At 37.3% G+C, this 18,726-nt stretch overlaps 1 protein-coding gene across 2 annotated transcripts in view; it reads left to right on the top strand.

Annotated features, from left to right (window-relative positions):
* LOC135209083 (O-acyltransferase like protein-like) overlaps nt 1-18,641 on the top strand; it is a 19,054-nt gene extending 413 nt beyond the window's left edge. The window contains exons 1-18 of one of the 2 annotated variants that reach the window (XM_064241673.1): nt 1-31; nt 333-710; nt 1,244-1,430; nt 1,804-1,981; nt 2,783-2,903; nt 4,166-4,272; nt 4,955-5,046; nt 5,642-5,750; nt 6,530-6,614; nt 7,282-7,386; nt 7,529-7,587; nt 7,896-8,079; nt 9,125-9,248; nt 9,803-9,902; nt 10,178-10,313; nt 11,195-11,390; nt 11,916-12,061; nt 16,351-18,641. The exon at nt 1-31 is cut by the window's left edge and continues 413 nt beyond it. In XM_064241673.1, coding sequence (XP_064097743.1) covers nt 360-710; nt 1,244-1,430; nt 1,804-1,981; nt 2,783-2,903; nt 4,166-4,272; nt 4,955-5,046; nt 5,642-5,750; nt 6,530-6,614; nt 7,282-7,386; nt 7,529-7,587; nt 7,896-8,079; nt 9,125-9,248; nt 9,803-9,902; nt 10,178-10,313; nt 11,195-11,390; nt 11,916-12,061; nt 16,351-16,476 — 2,406 coding nt within the window. In that variant the 5' untranslated portion in view covers nt 1-31; nt 333-359 and the 3' untranslated portion in view covers nt 16,477-18,641. The remainder of the gene's footprint in view (nt 32-332; nt 711-1,243; nt 1,431-1,803; nt 1,982-2,782; nt 2,904-4,165; nt 4,273-4,954; nt 5,047-5,641; nt 5,751-6,529; nt 6,615-7,281; nt 7,387-7,528; nt 7,588-7,895; nt 8,080-9,124; nt 9,249-9,802; nt 9,903-10,177; nt 10,314-11,194; nt 11,391-11,915; nt 12,062-16,350) is intronic. The other variant, XM_064241672.1, reaches the window with a different exon arrangement.
* Nucleotides 18,642-18,726: the final 85 nt, after the last annotated feature.

Raw genomic sequence — 18,726 nt, 5'->3', positions numbered from 1 at the left:
GTCGAGAGAACATCAACAGCTCACTTTTAAGGTTAAAATTGTGTGCATACTTGCTAAATATCTTGTGAAACTTTGTTAAATACTTACATGAATTTAAATTCTATATATACAACTAGATCTATATATGTGTGTGTGTGTGTGTATTTAACATTAATGGGAGATCTACCAATCCTTACAATGATTCCAATTATTAAGAGGTTTTGGAAATTAAAATTTAAACCATATCTTAAGATTATCCCAGCAAATATAACAATTACATTCTACACAATTTAATATCATTGACTGACCTATTTACACAAAAATTCGTTAAAATTTTAAATTTTCTTTCACAGTGGACTTCAAGACTGGCAAAGGCAGAGATGATTTTGCTCAAAGTAAACATCCTCTGCCTTCTTCTTCTTGCATTATCCGATAACTACACCAGCTACGTCCTAGAAGACCAGGGCTACAATCCGTACACCCACGGGGCACTCCTCTTTCAAAACGTCCGCCCCAGGGGATACCCAGATCCTAGGAAGGATGATAAGGATAACAAAGATGCTGGTCAAGACCTGCATCCTACAGGTGTCCTAGAGGAGCATTCGGGGATTCACCAAGGACTTCCTGGAGGCCAGAGAGGAACTAAGGGTTCCGACAAGAGACTCGGAGCAGATGTCATGTCGTCTCTGGACAGTATCCTCAAAGGTCACTGGTCAAACTTGGGGTCAAAGGTCAGGTATAACTGTGATTGTGTTATTGAAATATTCTGTAGTCATTGCTAAGTTCAGTTTCCAATTGATTTATCGAGATGAACCTCTGGAGCTTGGAACTTTCAAAGCTTTGAGCTTCTGTATTCCAGATCAGTCGTTCTGTGAGTCAGAACAGAAGACTCTTCCACAGAGTGTCTTTTTTTTCTTCTTTTTCTTGTGAAGCCTTAGAATTAGTCTCTGGGAAACATTTTGCATGTGTTCTGTGTTATAAATTAACTATGAAAGCATTACCAGTAGCAGGATTGATTAACTATTTAAGAATTATGAGGAACATTCAACTAAATAGGACTATAGATCTTTTTCCAAAACATCTTTGCTTCTGTACAAGGGGTCATGAATCGTCTAAAACTGAAAATAGCTGTCAAAACATTTGTTTTTATACAGGGACCCATGAATAGTCTAAACCTACTTCCCACAAATGGAAACATCACCTGAAACCAATTCCTAAAAGTAGAAACTTACTAAAATCATCGTTTTTCTTTTTTCTTTTACAGACTGGAACGCAAGGCCTGGAAGTACGAAATAACACAGTCCTATGGGATTTGCTCCTGTTCGTAATGAGGGCAGATCTCTATCTACCTTCCAGGAACAGGTCGATAGTGCAGAATGAACAGTGCGTCGCAGATGTAGAAGCCATCTACGAACCTCAGACAGAGGATCAGTGGACAGTAGCTTTCAAAAGTAGGTCTTAAGTCTACTGTAATGGGTTTGAGAGATGTTAGGCTACCATATCATTAAGGCAGTCTTTATTCTGGAAATTTGCTGCTATTATCAGGATCTTTTTTATTGTTGATATGCAATGATCCATTTGAGTTTTAAAAATAAAGAAGAGGTTAATTAGCAAGCTTGAATGACATAGGCCTAAACTACTGCATCAGCAAAGTAGAAAAACCATAGACCTATCTTACTGAATAAATGCAGGATGGCTCCAAGAATTTACTACAAAATCTTCAACAAAGAAATGCCAATAAACATGAAGCGTTTGGCGTAGGCCTATAACAAGTAAGTCCCCATTACCTTCTAAAAGCGCTAATGCCCTCTTTTTCCTCGCCAGTGATAGACAGCTGGGGCAAGTTGCCCGATGGGCTGCTTTGGGGCAACTCTCAGCCCCTTGGGGCGTTCGACGAGTGTCTTTCCCTTCGTTTGAGCAACAACGCCACCACCTCGAAAGCCGGTGGTGTGTCCGCTGGAGGCTACAAGGGAATGTACTGCACTTTATTCTTGCAGAATGGGTGAGTAGAAGGACTTTTGTAGCTCTTATCTCTAGGGTAATTGTACTTTTGAATCTATGGTTCGATGTTGATTAATTAGGCCTATCGTAAGGATTAATAATCCCTTGCTAGACCTATCAAGAGAGAGAGCTTAATGTCTTGTTAGACCTATGGGTATGAACCTTGATAAATTAACCATTCCTTGGTAGACCTATTTAGAGAGAGAGGTTAATGTCTCGCTAGGCCTATATAGGTATGAACCTTGATAAATTAACAATCCTTTGCTAGACCTATTTAGAGAGAGAGGTTAATGTCTTACTAGGCCTATATAGGTATGAACCTTGATAAATTAACAATCCTTTGCTAGACCTATCTAGAGAGAGAGGTTAATGTCTTACTAGGCCTATGTAGGTATAAACCTTGATAAATTAACAACCCCTTGCTAGACCTATCTAGAGAGAGAGAGAGGTTAATGTCTTACTAGGCCTATATAGGTATGACCTTGATGAATTAAGTTAGGTCAGTGGAAGGCCCTTCATAGATTGGATATAAATTACCAAAATAAATCAAACTTGTAGGCTTATGAATCTCTCTAAAACTTTCTCTTCCTCCTCAGCTCAGCAGAGCAAAATAACATCTGGTCAAAGGACTTTTGCCTCAGTTGTAGCCAACTTAACGCCAAATTTGTCAACAGAAATGCTAAGCAATGCACAATAAAGAAAAAATGTAGGGATATAGGAGTATGTAACAGCCTTAAACTTAAGTAAATTACCATATGAAAGAAAAATTATAGGGCTAGAACTTTCTCTCCCTCATCGACAGAGCGGAACAGGTGAATCTGACGGAGGTAGGGATGCCGGGATTGGTGGTGTCTGGGTACCCTTCATCTTCTGCCTGGTATGGAACTTGCATCCCTTCTTCGTGTACGCAGGATGACCTCCTCGTAAGTGAGAGAGAGAGAGAGAGAGAGAGAGAGAGAGAGAGAGAGAGAGAGAGAGAGAGAGAGAGAGAGGAATTTTGATGTTAATACATAGAAACCATTACATCTCGAGATTTATACTTTGATAGACTTATAGGCAATTTTGTGAGCCTATTTCAAGGCTAGAGAGAGAGAGAGAGAGAGAGAGAGAGAGAGAGAGAGAGATTTTGATGTCTATATTAACTTATAAACCATTATATCTCGAGATTTGTACTCTGATAGACTTATAAGTAATTTTGTAAGCCTATTTCAAGGTTAGAGAGAGGGAGAGAGAGAGAGAGAGATTTTGATGTCTATATTAACATAGAAACCATTATATCTCGAGAAGTATACTTTGATAGGCTTATAGGCCATTTTTTAGCCTATTTCAAGGCTAGAGAGAGAGAGAGAGAGAGAGAGAGTTTGGAAATGTCGAATATTAACATTAGAAAACCATTTCTAATCTCGAGAAGTAATACTTTTTTGGAAATAGGTTTATAGGCCCATTTTTTTTTTTAGCCTATTTTCAAGGCTGGAAGAGAGGGAAGAGAGAGAGCGAGAGAAAAGGAGAGATAAGAAGAGTTTTAGAAGAAGGAGAGAAGAGAGAAGAGAGAAGAAGAAGAAGAGAAGAGAGAGAGAGAGATTTTGATGTCTATATTAGCTAACATATAAACCATTATTTCTCGAAATTTATACTCTGATACACTTATAAGCAATTTTGTGAGCCTATTTCAAGGAGAGAGAGAGAGAGAGAGAGAGAGAGAGAGATAAATTAACTCTAGTTGAGCCACCCTTTTATTATATAAGTTTTCTTTGAAGGATATCTAACTCTATCACAGTAAACGGACGCACTAGATATTATTGATATATAACTATAAAAAAACTCTCATTTATTTATGAATAAATTAGTACATTTTAATCCTATTTTTGTATTAAATTGATTTATAAATCGTAATGATAAATAATTCACACCATCGTCTTTTAATTGAATTATTTAAAAGCTCATTTATTTTCGCAGATTAGCTTAGATATAGGCCTAGAACAAAACAAATAAGTAATTCCTTTATCCAGTTTAATTATTGAAAAAATATACTATAATATCACAATAACTCATTTATGAGACCATTTTTAACGGTTATTTTAATCTGAAAAATTTTTTTCCCGATTTTCAAATTAGCCTGAACGTAGGCCTAGCTAAAAACAAGTCAGTGGATGTTCATTGAAAAGTCTTTTTTTATTTTTTTCAGGATAGCCTGAACGTAGGCCTAGCGAAAAACGACAAGTCAGTCCAAGTTCATTGCCAGACTGATGACCCTCGACCTGTCGAATTTACACCTGGGCTTATTTTCATGATGTAATGTGACCTTCCATTATTCTATCTATTCTTCTTCTTCTTCTTCTTCTTCTTCTTCTTCTTCTTCTTCTTCTTCTCCTTCTTCTTCTTCTTTTCTTCTCCTTTTTCTGCTTCTTCTCTTCTTTTTCTTCTTCTCTTCTTTCCTTTTTCTTCCTTTTTCTTCCTTCCTTCTCATTCTGCTTCTTCTTCTTCGTCATCTTCTTCTTCTTCACCTCCTCTTTCTCCTTTCTCCTTCTTCTTCTCCTTCTCCTTCTCCGTTTTCTTCTTCTTCCTCTTCTCCTTCTCCTTCTCCTTCTCCTTCTCCTTCTTCTTCTCCTTCTTCTTCTTCTCCTTCTTCTTATACTTAAGATTTCTTGACTGTTTCATGATTTTCTTGTTCATTTCTTGACCAGTTTTATTTTACGAATAGACTCATGTTTATTTTATAATTATGCCTCTTTTTCTTCTTCTTCTTCTTCTTCTTGTGAACTTTTCTCGTTCTTTCTTTGTTTTTTCTTTACTTTTTTTATATTATTTCGTCGTACTTCCTACGTTTCTTGTTTAATGCAAAGGTACCTTTCTTTCAGTGGCTGTTGTACGTTTAAATCTTATATGTATACATGTTTATAAATAAATAAATAAATAAATAAATAAATAAATAAATAAATAAATAAATAAATAAACAAGTTATATATTCTTCCAGATTTCTTCTGTCCCTCTTCGGGTTCTTACTTTTAGCTGGGGCAGCAGTAGACACTTGGATCGACTTCACTGGGAAGACTGAGATGCGACAAGGTGTGTTTATAAGGCTCCACTCGGTTTCGTGAATTTTGTGATATTGGCCTAAATACGTACAAATACTTTTATAAACTCTTATTAAAATAAAATTATTCACAGTAGCATGATTACTGAAATGGTGAAACAAATCCACTTTTGTGTATGAGTACAAGTACATTATTTCATTGGGTTTTGTTTATTTCTTGATATATTTGCACCCTTTCATAACTTTGGATTAATTTCTCCAAAGCAGTTTTTCTCGCGCAGCCTCCCTTCGACCCTTAGCTGCACCTTTTACTTTACCTCCATTCTCCCTTCCTTTCATCATTCTCGCTGTCCAACCACTCTGTATTTTGCTTCTTATTTACAACTGTTCGAATTTCTCCTGTTTCTATCCTTAGATCCTTTTACTTCGTCTTCCTTAATTTTCTGAATCTTATCTTACTGTCCAACTACGCCCACTCCCTATTTTCAATGTCGTAAGCTCTGAGTAGCTGAGAGTGCAACTCCCCCCCACCCACCCAACCACCCCTCCCCCAACTCCCACTCTGACCTCTAGCGCTTTGCTTGACAGCCTAGATTTCACGAATCAAGTCTTGTAATCTACCCAAAGGTCCCCTGAAGTACTTGCTGGCGTTTTCTCTCACGACGAACCTGCAGAAGATGTTTAACATCAACACGGCTGAGAATAAGGAGGCGATCACCTGCCTTTATGGGATGAGGTGAGCTTGGGGTCGTCATAGGAATTTGTGGGACGTCTCATGATTCTTTGGGACGTCTCAGGAATTTGTGGGACGTCTCATGATTCTTTGGGACGTCTCAGGAATTTGTGGGACGTCTCAGGAATTTGTGGAACGTCTCATGATTCTTTGGGACGTCTCAGGAATTTGTGGGACGTCTCAAGAGTTTATGGGACGTCTCAGTAATCTGTAGGACGTCTCAGGAATCTGTAGGACGTCTCATGATTCTTTGGGACGTCTCAGGAATCTATGGTACGTCTTAGGATTTTTTGGGGCGTCTCAAGAGTTTATGGAATGTCTCAGGAATCTGAGGGACGTCTCAGGAACTTCTAGGGCGTCTCAAGAGTTTGTAGGACGCCTCAGGAATTTGTGGGATATTTCAGTAATCAGTGGGACGTCTTAAGAATTTATGGGACCTCTCAGGAATTTATGGGACATCTCAGGAATTTGTGGGACGTCTTAGGAATTTATGGGACATCTCAGGGATTTGTCGGGTGTCTCAGGAATCTGTGAGACGTCGTATAAATCTGTGGAACGTCTCAGGAATTTGTGGGTCGTCTCAGAAATCTGTGGAACGTCTCAGGAATTTGTGGGTGGTCTCAAGAGTTTGTTGGACATCTCAGAAATCCGTGGAACGTCTAAAGAATTTGTGGGACGTTCCTGGAATTTTCTATGCTTTGATATGAAATCTAAATTTGAATAATTTAAATCTCCTCCGTCAATTGGATGCTATCAGTGACTTGCATCTTCCTCATCAATAGGGTGCTATCAATGACGTGGGTCGTCTGGTGCCACCAGTATTCGGTTACCTTCTTAATGGATGGCAACAAATTATCCTACGTTAATGTAAGTATGAAGCCGAGTATCACTAAATAATGAATATATTAACTAAGAATTCATACTAAATACATACAACAAAAATTTCAACGCGTCTTCATAAACATGTGTTTCATACGATTATCCAACGTTTGCCAAAGGTTTGTTCTCCACTTATGATCGTTAACCAGTTTTCAACCTGTTTGTGACATGTATGCAACAAGTTGCTTATGTGTTTTTAAGCTATTTCAAATGTATGCAACAAGTTGCCAATATGTTGTTTGCCACTCTTTGTGACATGTATGCAACGAGTTGCCAATGTATTGTTTTCAACGTGTTTGTGACATGTATGAAACAAGTTGCCAATGTATTGTTTTCAACTTGTGTGTGACATGTATGTAACAAGTTGCCAATTTATTGTTTTAAACTTGTTTTTTTATGTATGCAACAAGTTGCCAATGAAATGTTTTCAACTTGTTTGTGAAATGTATGCAACAAGTTGCCAATGTGTTGTTTAACACTTCTTTTTGACATGTATGCAACAAGTTGCCAAAGTATTATTTTCAACTTGATTGTGACATGTATGCAACAAGATGCCAATTAATTGTTTTCAACTTGTTTGTGACATGTTTGTGACAAGTTGCTGATGTGTTTACAACATGTTTTGCTGACATGAATGACTTATTTTCCTCAACAGATTTTCAACGGACATTTGCTCACCCAAGTGATATTGAATGGATACCCATCTGTAGACAGCTTCTTCTTCATGAGTGGCCTCCTGGTAGCCTACAACGTTCTGAAGGTAAGCAGTTGATGTATAGACATATATATGTAAGATAAAAGATAAGAAAATACCAGAAATATGAATAAGTTTACTGGTAGAAAGTATTCAAGTAATAATTTCAGAAAATTCTTATTTGTATGTTTACTTTTTCCTTTTGTAGGAAAAGAAACGTGCTGGAAAGGTCAATCTCTTCGTCTTCTACGTCCACAGATATATCAGGTACTTTGTCTCTCTCTCTCTCTCTCTCTCTCTCTCTCTCTCTCTCTCTCTCTCCTCTCTCTCTCTCTAAATACTTTGTCATCCCAAGTCCTTTATTCCCAAGGACTTCCACAGGCATCCCTATATAAATCAGGTTCTTTCATAAAAAGGTCCTTCTGAAAGTATTCCAGGTAATATGAGACTCAATGTGTCAAGTCATTCCAAGACAAATCAGATTCCATTTCCCTGAGTCATTCTAAGACTATTCAGGTTCTTTTATCCTCCTAAAATTATTCTAAGAGAAATCAGGTTCTGCTTCTTATTCTCAGGTTGGCGGTTCCCATCCTGATTCTGTGCGGATTTCTGGCCACTTTCAGCGATTACTTAGCCCACGGACCCTACGTCTACATCGCGGAGGGACCGTATTTCTTACATGATGCCTGCCAGAAGTACTGGTGGAGAGATGCTCTCTTCATCACAAACTTCTACATCAATACAGGCACCCCAGTGTCGGTGAGCTTACCATGATCTAGTAAAGCACACATGTGAGAAAAACGCATAACAATCACTCTTCCTTCACTCCATAAAACAACACCCATTTCTGCCTTATCTTATCTCAGATGCTATGCCTTTTCCACTATGGTTGCCTCCACGTTAGTGTGAAACGTGTCAGACACGTGTTGCCAACAGGCCGGCAACTTATCGCATGCATGCCACAAACAAGTCGATGGCCATATGTTGGGAACAAGCCTTTGCTGGATAATTATGTGAAGCGCTGATTAGAACTGTTGATAAGTTGTTGACTTGTATTCAACATGTTTGTAATATGTGTGAGATGAGTTGCTGTAGTCTGGACACACACTGACTAGCCAGGTACATGATTCACTGTTAAGGTCAATGAAGTAACAGTAGATTTCCCAGAACCAGCTGAAACACCTGAGACACAAGGGCCCATAATGAAGTTAATTCATAGTGAAATGACCATAGGAAAAGCAACATAGTGTCCATATTTAGCCCAGACTTAGATTAATGCAGAACTCCAGCCATAAGCTCACATCGTCAGAGTTGGGAAAGGTAGAAATATATCAGAAATTAGATAAATTTGAATTTAACCCATTTGCTCTAATAACATTGGCATTATTCTAAAGGGTCCACAATAATAAAAAGTGTTAAGAGTCCATGTATAATTTTTAAAACTTTACAAAAAAGCTTTCGAACCCTTCCCTGGGTTCATCTTCAGGTGGACCCTTTAGAACATTATTATATACTCTCGCGATAGAGAGTTTTTCCCTACTAACATTGGCATTCACAGAAATGATCAATTGATATGGACCATTCACTGAACTGCTTGCATCTTCCTAGATTACATGATAGCAAGATAACATTCAACGTTACAGCGGTACCCAGAAACTAATTTCCAAGCCTTCGCAGTATATGAAACATCCTGAAAACTTACAGAATTAAAGGCATAGGGACAAACACTTAGAGCAGTTTATGTAAATTTCGTCATTTGAAAAGATGTCTATAAAATCTAACACATTTTTTTCTTCTGCTACAGTGTCTGGATGTCTGCTGGTACACGGCCGTTGATTTTCAGCTGTACCTCATTGCCCCTTTGATTCTGTTTCCGTTCTTGTGGGAAGAATGGTTTCGGGCTGACAGGAGGAAACTCAATAAAGTAGGTGAGTAACGAGTAAGTCGGCTATCGAGATAAAAGGCCCTTACAATAAGTGAGGTAACTCACGTCAAAGGCAGTCTCAGGCCACAGTACTTCTGTAGAGGGTGGTCAAGTTTCTCATATGCCATAAACCCACAGCTTAACGGCAGTACTCCTCCTTCAGCTGGATGCATGAAGTGAACTACAAAAGTAGGGTCAACCCCCCAGACCTTGCATATACCAGCTCAGCACTCTAAAAGTTGCTCAATCAATTTCAAAATTTTTCGTCGCTAATATCAAATACCATACAATTCATAGACCTTCACTGCCGGACTGTGAAAATTACCAAATCTAAAAGGACTCCAGTGCATGTGCATTAACCCATTAATGTTTAGCTTTGGATATCTCTGCACTGCAGTATTACCACTGCACTTCACTCCTTTACCTTACCTCCTGTAGGCCTAGACTGAAAAGTATGGAAAATCATTAATTGACCAGCCTGTGTTTAAAATAAGCGTCAATTTCAAAACAACGATAATCAGACGTTAAACCTGTCACACAGTCTTGTTGTAATCTCAGGTATGGTCTGGCTTGGTGTCGTGGTGTTCTTCTCAGTCTTCATCCCCGGGATCATTACTGGACTCGACGAGTTACCTCCTACTGCAATAGTGAGTTCACCGTAAGTGTACGTTGCTGTTTTCTTTAGCATTTTGATTTCTTAGCACATTTCTGATTTAGGAAAAAAAAATCAATATTTACGCCTCATTCCCTTCACTAAGTACTTTCAAGTGTAATAGATTCATTGCTATTTAACATCTTATTCTTATGACTTCAAATCACCAGTGAACCCCTAGAGATTCAGGAACCCCAGGTGGCAAAACCTGTCCTTCATCAGGGGAGTCCTCTAAAAAAATTCTTTTAACTACACAAGTCATGCTCTTATTCTGTACCCAGGGACCAGGAAAAGAATTTCAAACTTACGAAGGAAGTGTATCAGGCCGCCCATTGCAGAGCGCAGCCCTACCTGGCCGGGATGGTGCTCGGAATCCTTTTCCGAAGAGACGGCAAGAGGAAACTTAAGTTGGAAATGGTAATGTATTTTTGACAGGATCACTGCCACTGAATTACTGATAGGAAATTGCTTATTATACTGCTTGATATAAGGATTTTTACTGGTTTGCTGTAAGTTGAGCAAAACCTAACCTAAGCCATCCTAGCAAGAGCATCCTTACCTAAGAACCTAGGACTTGGCCACTTGTTACAGACCTAGTATAGTATATCCCAACTGTGGACTGAACTCTGGTTTTGCCAAAATTCAAACAATAGATCATTCGGCCAAAGAAAGATTTGCCTTGGATAAAAAGGGGATGGAACTTCAAGTTTATTCACCTGCCAAAAGAGTTACACTCAATGAAATAATGTTCATTGTATTAAGAATAAGAGTAAGATAGAATGTAGATCAATTTAATTACTTTGGCATCAACTTTACTGACCATGTATTACCATGATTGGATTAGTTTATGCTTTAAGCAAATGTATATAGACAACAAATGTACATATTCATAGATATATATATGTATAGATGAGCATCAAGGGCAAAAATGGGAAATCAGTCAAAATTAGCACAGTAACTGAATAAGGTAGAATATTAAACATTAGGAAGGGTATTTATAAGAAATGGAACTATATGGAAATGGCAGGCACAAAAATGCATAAAAGATCTCAAAAAAGATGGAGACTGAACTTAACCATGACACTTACTATATCTCGCTAAAGTGCGTTGCTGAGAAATTGGCCCAAATAAAGTTTGTCAATACTCCTGGCTTGCTATGGGTTGAGGAGACATGCTTTAGCTCTTTTAACACACTAATTATTCATAAGGTTACACTCCAGCTTTATAGCCAGATCATCCCCATAGACTGATCTGAATCCTCAGAGAACTAATTGAAGTAACAACTTTTGATCTTCCAGTGGCAAGTCATCCTTGGATGGTTGTTGGCAACGGTGGCCGGATTAGCCGTTGTTTTCGGCATGTATAACTATAACCAGTTTAACCAGTACCCTGGTTACAACTGGGCAGACAGCATATTCTACGCTTCACTCCACCGACTGGCGTGGGGTCTGGCTCTGGCCTGGGTGGTCTTCGCATGTCATTATGGATACGGAGGTAAAGAAATGAGTTCGTTTTCAAAGTTTCAGACTTTTCATCTGCTTTGATTCTAAATACCAGTTTGATCTGACATGTTTTCATGAAATTTAGGCTGTTGAGCCAATAACTGGGGCCACACTTGCAGCCATTCAGAGTTGGAGTGATGCCCTATAGGCATTACTAAAGGGTGTTTGCAGAGTTACGTTGGCCCCTAGTTGCACCCACTTCAAAGCTTTTAACTTTACCTCCATTCCCGCTTCCTTTCTTCAGTCTTGCTGTCCAACCTCTCTGACTATTCCTTCTTATTGCAAATATTGGTCTTCCTCCCAGTTCCACCTTCAGATCCTGGTACTTCATCCCAATTATTCTCTGGGTCTCTCATTCTGTCTTGTTGTCCAACCACTCTAAAGCTCCCTCTTCTCCCTGTCTTCAGAAGCTCTGAATGGCTGAAAGTGTAACCCCCCACCCCCCAGTGCTTGGTTCTGCGGCCTAAAATCTAATTATTCACTCTTTTATTCATCCACCCATTCATTTATTCATCAGGTGCTGTGAATGGCTTCTTATCCCACCCCTCCTGGCAACCTGTCAGTCGACTGACCTATTGTATGTTCCTGGTGGCTCTTCCAGTCCAGACCATCATCTATATTTACTGTCACTTCTATCCTACTCATTTTTCACACCTGGACAAGGTAGGTGGTGTGTTCTGTTCTTAATGTAAGCTTTGTCCTCTACTTCTGCTATTTACACGTAGACAGAGAATGTAGAGTAAAGATGTAGGTTGAGTAAAGGTGTAGAAACCACCACAAGAACCAGGGAACTGTCAAGTATCACAATCATGACTTAAGTCGACTGAATCACAATGTCTCACACCTGAACACGGTGGGTGCTTTTTCTACTTCTACTTGAAACACTGTTATCTACTTCTACTAGTTTTATTTAGACAGAGCGGGTAGAATAAGGATGTAGAAACTGCCCCACAAAGCCCGCTGACTGTCAGGTACAATAGTCGTAACTTGAACCAAGGAAATCACAAAATCTCACACCTGGATAGGGTAAGTGCTTTTTTCTACTTCTACCTTAAGCTCTGTGTTCTACCTCTACTAGTTTTATGTGGACAGAGGAAGCAGATAGGGTGTAGAAACTGCTCACAACACCACCTGACTATCAAATACTTCTTTCATAGCCTGGACAAAGAATATCACTGTTGATTTTTCAGAAGAAGGGTCCTTGTAGTCAAATTTGGCACTAACGAAAATTAAATGTCATTAAATGTGAGAGTTTGTGTAAGTCAAAATATATTTATGACTATATATATATTATATATTATATTATTATATAATAATATATATATATAGATATATTATATATATATATATATATATATATATATATTATTATTATTATTATTATTATTATTATTATTATATATTGCTACTGTCAAAATGCATATTTCCCCTCTTTGACTGTGTAAAATGTTATGTAGAATTGTGCAACATTTTTTCAGATTCCTAGATAGCTTAGAGATAGGATGTTTAAAATGTGTGTTCAGATTTCGCATAACATAATGTAAAAGAATATATATAACATAAAATGTAGAAAGAGAGAGAATATCTTTGTCCGTTCAAAGCTAGAGTTGTTTTTCAAAATCTGTCAACACGTTTGATAAGCATGCTCGAATCTTCAATGTGTTTTGTGATTCTGTCATCAAGTAAGATAAGGGACTTCTGCTTCGGTCGATCGAGTCGAGTACGTGTCTTTTTTTAACAGCATCGTCTCATACGCGTATGTCTTTGTCAAAGCCACGTGCAGATTATACATTTTGTATGTAAAGTTGCGTAAGATTTCAAAGCTTCTAGAAAGAATTGTGTCTAAAAACGTTTTGTGTCATCCCAATCCAGCTTCTGTAAGGGAGAAGTTTTTCATTCGGGCTTAAAGACTCAAACCGTTCACATCTCTCTCTCTCTCTCTCCATCGCATAGCACTTTTGATGTTAAAGTAACGTAATGATTTCGTACTTATTGAATGGTCACCCGTAACTTGAGAATTTCATATGTGATATTTCTTAGAGTTTGTTTAGTATTATTTAGTGTTTTTTGTGGAATCTGAACAAACATTGTTTCGTAACGGCGCCTGGTTTTGTGAAAGTGTGAAACGAGCTGCAGCAAGAAAGAAAGAAATTGGTATACCAAAAAGGTAAAGTGTGTTATATTTTTATTAGTTGCAACTAATAACTGATAGGAACAGTGGTTAGGTAACAACTGATAACTAATAATTAATAACTGAAAGGAACAGTGGTTTGGTAAAAACTAAATAACTGATGGTTACAGTGGTTTGAGAGAAACTATTTCCGTTTTTACACATTGCAAATTTTTGTGTTTTGTGTTTGTTTCATTTTTGTGCATTTGTTCATTTTCTTATTGAAGTGTGCCTTTTTATTTTATATTCTGTGTGATTAATAATTTTTGCAAATTTTGATATTGTCCACATTTTTCTTTATTTTCATTTGCATTCATAATTTAATTGACTTCGTTATTTTCATTGCTTAATCATTGCACTTTTAATTAAATTTAACACTTGTGAATTAATTTGCATTTACTTAGAATTCTTTTCAAGTTTTATTGTTGTTTAGCACTTGTGAATTAATTTCAATTTTTCAATTATTGCCTAACACTTTTGAATTTTGATTGAATTAATTTTCTTGAATTTTGTGATAAATTAATTTTGATTTAATTTTACATAATTGGTTCAAGAATTAATTAAACTCTACTTTGTTTTCAAGTAACAGTAATTTTCCCTGATATTGTGAAATTCACCTATAAATTTTGAGTTTAATAATAAATTTTTGTATTTAAAACTTTTATAAGTGTTCTCATTCATAACCAGTATATTTGCATTTGATTATGTTGATGTTAGGTAGAAACATAGAGTGGTAACTGATCTGTTTTCCTTCATTAACTTGAAGTGACTTAGAACCAGGGAAGTACTTAGACTTCTGAGATCAGGGAAATACTTAGACTTTGAAAGTTGTTGATGGAGTGATGCCCTTTGATTAATTTAATTACTTACAAGATTACCTCACACCTGTTTTGATGAACTTAGTCTGATTTTCTGCAATACTGGTAAGTTGTTAAGGGATCACTTTTGCCTTTAGAGTATTCAGTCGTTTAGTACCTGTGATGAGGGTTCAGGTGTCTGGCTTTTGTGAGGCATCAATTAATGAATGGTAAGTGTGGTAACCAGAAACTTGGCACTTCGTCACAAGAAATTAATGGTGCCCAGACCCGAGAAAGCAGATTTCATTATCACTCTAGTATATACTGGTGGTGGTAGGGATATATTTTGTTAGGAGAGTGACCATATAGTTTTGTTTTGCATTTTTTGTATTGAATTGTAAGCTGATAACTTAGAGGAAAAGGGCTCAGTTCAAAGTTCGGGAATTTTTAGCAGCCCCTTCCATCCAAGTTTTATCTGAAACCACTCTGACTAAGGCACAGTGGAGCGCTTTAGCAGTGGCATGTGGTGGTTATGTGTCTACTAGTATGGTAAAGGCACAAATAAGATGTATTACTATGGAATCATTGATAAACTCTGGTAGAATAACTGATGAAGAGGAGTTAGAATTGGCTCAAGAGTTGTTGAATGTACATGTGCTGATCTCATAAATAAGCAAGCAGAAAAGAAAGAGAAAAGTGATGCAGAGTTAGAGCTTCGACGCATTGAAGCAGAAGAGAATTTGATTAAGCTGAGAATGCAAGCTGAAAGAGAAAGAATAGACAGGGAAAACAAGAAAGAAGAGAAAGAGAAGAAGAAAAAGCAGCAGAAGAGGAAAGAGAAAGGATAAAAGAGAAAAGAGAAATCGCAAGACATGAAAGGGAAATGTAATTGATAAGAGCTAGATCCACATTACCTGTAGCACCGTCTAACCCTAACCAAGGTAATCAAGACCCTGTATTTGATGTAGTGAGAGTACAGAAGTTAATCCCTAAGTTTACTGAAGAAGCTCCAGATGAGTTTTTTTATCACTTTGAGAAAGTGGCTTCAGGTATGGGATGCCCAGAAGATAAATGGTCAGTTTTGCTTCAGGTGTCTGGCTTTTGTGAGGTATCAATTAATGAATGGTAAGTGTGGTAACCAGAAACCTGGCACTTCGTCACAATATATATATATATATATATATATATATATATATATATATATATATATATATATATATATATATATATATTATATATATATATCAATTCAAGCTACAAATGTCCTTTAATATCTAAATTCACTTTACCTCCCAAATGATATATTTTCATATATGTACCGAAGGGGAATTTTTTAATTGATTTCGTCCCCGTCCACTTGGACGGTGGTTCGATCCCATGGGGGGACGAAATTATTATCAATTAAAAAATTCCCCTTCGGTACATATATGAAAATATATCATTTGGGAGGTAAAGTGAATTTAGATATTAAAGGACATTTGTAGCTTGAATTGATATATAAATGGATCACGGTTCGATGTGATAATTATTCATATATATATATATATATATATATATATATATATAGATATATATATCTATATATATATAAATTTAGTTTAGTATGCCGTTAAATGTAAGAGTTTGTGTAATTCAAAATATATTTATGACTATATATATATATATATATATATATATATATATATATATATATATATATATATATATATATAGTCATAAATATATTTTGATTTACACAAACTCTTACATTTAACGACATACTAAATTATATATATATATATATATATATATATATATATATATATATATTATATATATAGATATTATGAAGGCTTTACGATACGACTTTTTTCAAAAATAAGTAAGTGATCATTATACAAAATCATGTCAAACTAACGTAGCCTTTACAGTCTTGTAAACACCACAAAGATAAACGTAATGTTCCAGTTCATTTTTCCTAAGCAAACTCTTGTTTCATTCCACAGATCTTGCAAGCAGTCGGGGCTCTGTTCATCTCTGGCATAGGAGCAGTTCTGCTCTCTCTCTGCTCCGAAGCACCTGTGATGAATCTAGAAAAATTCCTCTTGAGGAGAGAGAGACAGAAGAGTTGAAGAGTTGATTTCGCAACTGAGCCGGTTTGCAAGTTGAGGAACTTGAGTGTATTCATTCGTAGTGTAAGATAAGTTGTTCCGTTTAGATATTATGTGACTTCGGGTATTTTCAATTTTGGTTTTGGGATCTTGAGAGAAGTTCTCGGTGAAAGTTTCAAGATATTTCAGAGGGTAAGCTCAGTTTCAGTCCAGCTTTCTATCAGAATGTATTTCGATATTGAGTTGATTCATAAATTCTATGAGGTTCTCAGTGAGATTTTTAAGATACTTCAGAAGTTAGCCTCAGTTTCAGATAGCTTTTATATCACAATGTATTTTGATACTGAATTGATTCATAACTTCTATGAGGTTCTCTGCGAAGTTTTAAGGTTACTTGAAAAGGTAACAATCAATTTAGTCCTACACTGTATTTTGATGTATTTGGTGGTGATGTAATTCACACATTTTATGAGGTTCTCAGTGAAATTTACTGAGACTGCAGAAGTTGATCCTAGTTTCATTCCAGCAATGTATTAGGCATTTTGACAGTGATGTTATTCATAAATTTTACGTATGAAATGACTAAGCTTTCAACTAATTGAATATGGATACAGTATACAGAGAGGAAATATGTTAGAAAAATTATAACTGAAGATCATTGTCTCAGAAATAATTCATATTCTTTTTTTAAAACTCGAAAAAGTTTATATTTACTTCAGTAACGAAAACAATACTTAACTAGTATCTCGGAACTCTGCTACATAAGCGTTACTGTTAATTGTATTTCAGACAGTCTTCCAACATCCAACTGCTAATAATATGACAAATGATACAGTGCGAAATAATTCTTTATAGCGGAGGTGAGTAGACAGTTTAAAAAGCCTAGTATTTGAGGAAACTGTCGAATTTGGTGCTGAAATGAATTTTGAGAAAATTATAATGCAATGAAGAAAATGTCGTTTAAATGGGAATTTATGACTTTTTTAAATCAATCTTATGTGGGATGAAATTTAAAGACATAAGGTTTTAGCTACCGATAGAATTTTTCTTTTATCTTTGATACTTTTGGAGATATTAGCACTTGAATACCGTTAGGGCTGCATCAGGTCTAGCCGAGTCAGGTTGGGCCAGGTTGGGTCAGGCTGGGTCAGGTTGGGCCAGGTCAGGTTGGATTGGGTCAGGCCAGGTCGGGGTGGGGTGGGTTGGGTCGGGCCGGGTTGGGTCAGGTCAGGCTGGGCTGGATCAGGTCGGGCCGAGTCACAGGCCAGGCTGAGTCCGGCCGGGTTGGGTGGGGTCGGGCTGGGCCAGGTGGGGTTGGATCAGGTCAGGTTGGGCCAGGTTAGGTTAGATCAGGTCGGGTCAGGTCAGGGTGGGACAGGTTGGGTCGGGTCAGGCCGAACCGGTCCAGGTCAGGCCGGGTTGGGTCAAGTTGGATCGGGTCAGGCTGGGCCGGGCCGGGTAAGGTCAGGCTGGGCAGGGTAGGGTCGGGCTGGGTTGGGTGGGGTCGGGCCGGGCCGCCAGAAATGAGCTCGTTCCCATTAATGACTTCACTTAGCTCGTAATAATAAATCTTACAGCCATTTTCTGTACAATTACTCTCAATAATATCAACTCTATTCCTCATCCTATATTAGTTTAAAGCAGTGGTTCTTAACCTGGAAATTACTGGGCCGGGGGGGGAGGGTGGCGGAATTCTCCAATTATATTCGTTATCCTCTTAGCGAGAGTGAGGAACCAACATTTTTCAAAAGTTTATGAATAAATGCAAATGTATTGCCTCCTAATGTTAGCTTCCTATAGCCTGCTACTCTGGTTAGACTAGTTGGGCTTGAAATGTTTCGTAACTATTGACCTCCCTTCCTATCCCTTGGTACCCCTTCTCTTTCTCATCTTTTCCCTAATTTTTCTTTAAATCTTAAAGGGGGCGTGGCAATAATAAAAACGTTAAGAACCACTGGTTTAAAAGGGGTCACGGATGGGTCCCAAATCTAACCATTCACTTCGTACCTGTTTTACTCCTGAAAATAAATATCTAATGCTGTAATGTATCTTGTTAACCAAGAATTACACTCTCACATCTTCACAAACATCATGCTGTATGGTAGAGTTTGGTCGTCTTCTGAAATATTACTGTAATAAAATCAGATGAATCTTAATTATTCTCAGTTGAATAAAACACGCATATTTACTTGTTTTCATTTTACCCTAATTTTTAGAGAAATAACTTCTTCGTTTCGCTTTTAATAATGATTGTTCGAGATAAAAAGCGAA

This window comes from Macrobrachium nipponense, chromosome 37, assembly GCF_015104395.2.
Source record: "Macrobrachium nipponense isolate FS-2020 chromosome 37, ASM1510439v2, whole genome shotgun sequence".
NCBI classification, from domain to species: Eukaryota; Metazoa; Arthropoda; class Malacostraca; order Decapoda; family Palaemonidae; genus Macrobrachium; species Macrobrachium nipponense.
The sequence above is the reverse complement of the archived record's forward strand: the minus strand, read 5'-3'. Positions and strand labels throughout refer to the sequence as shown.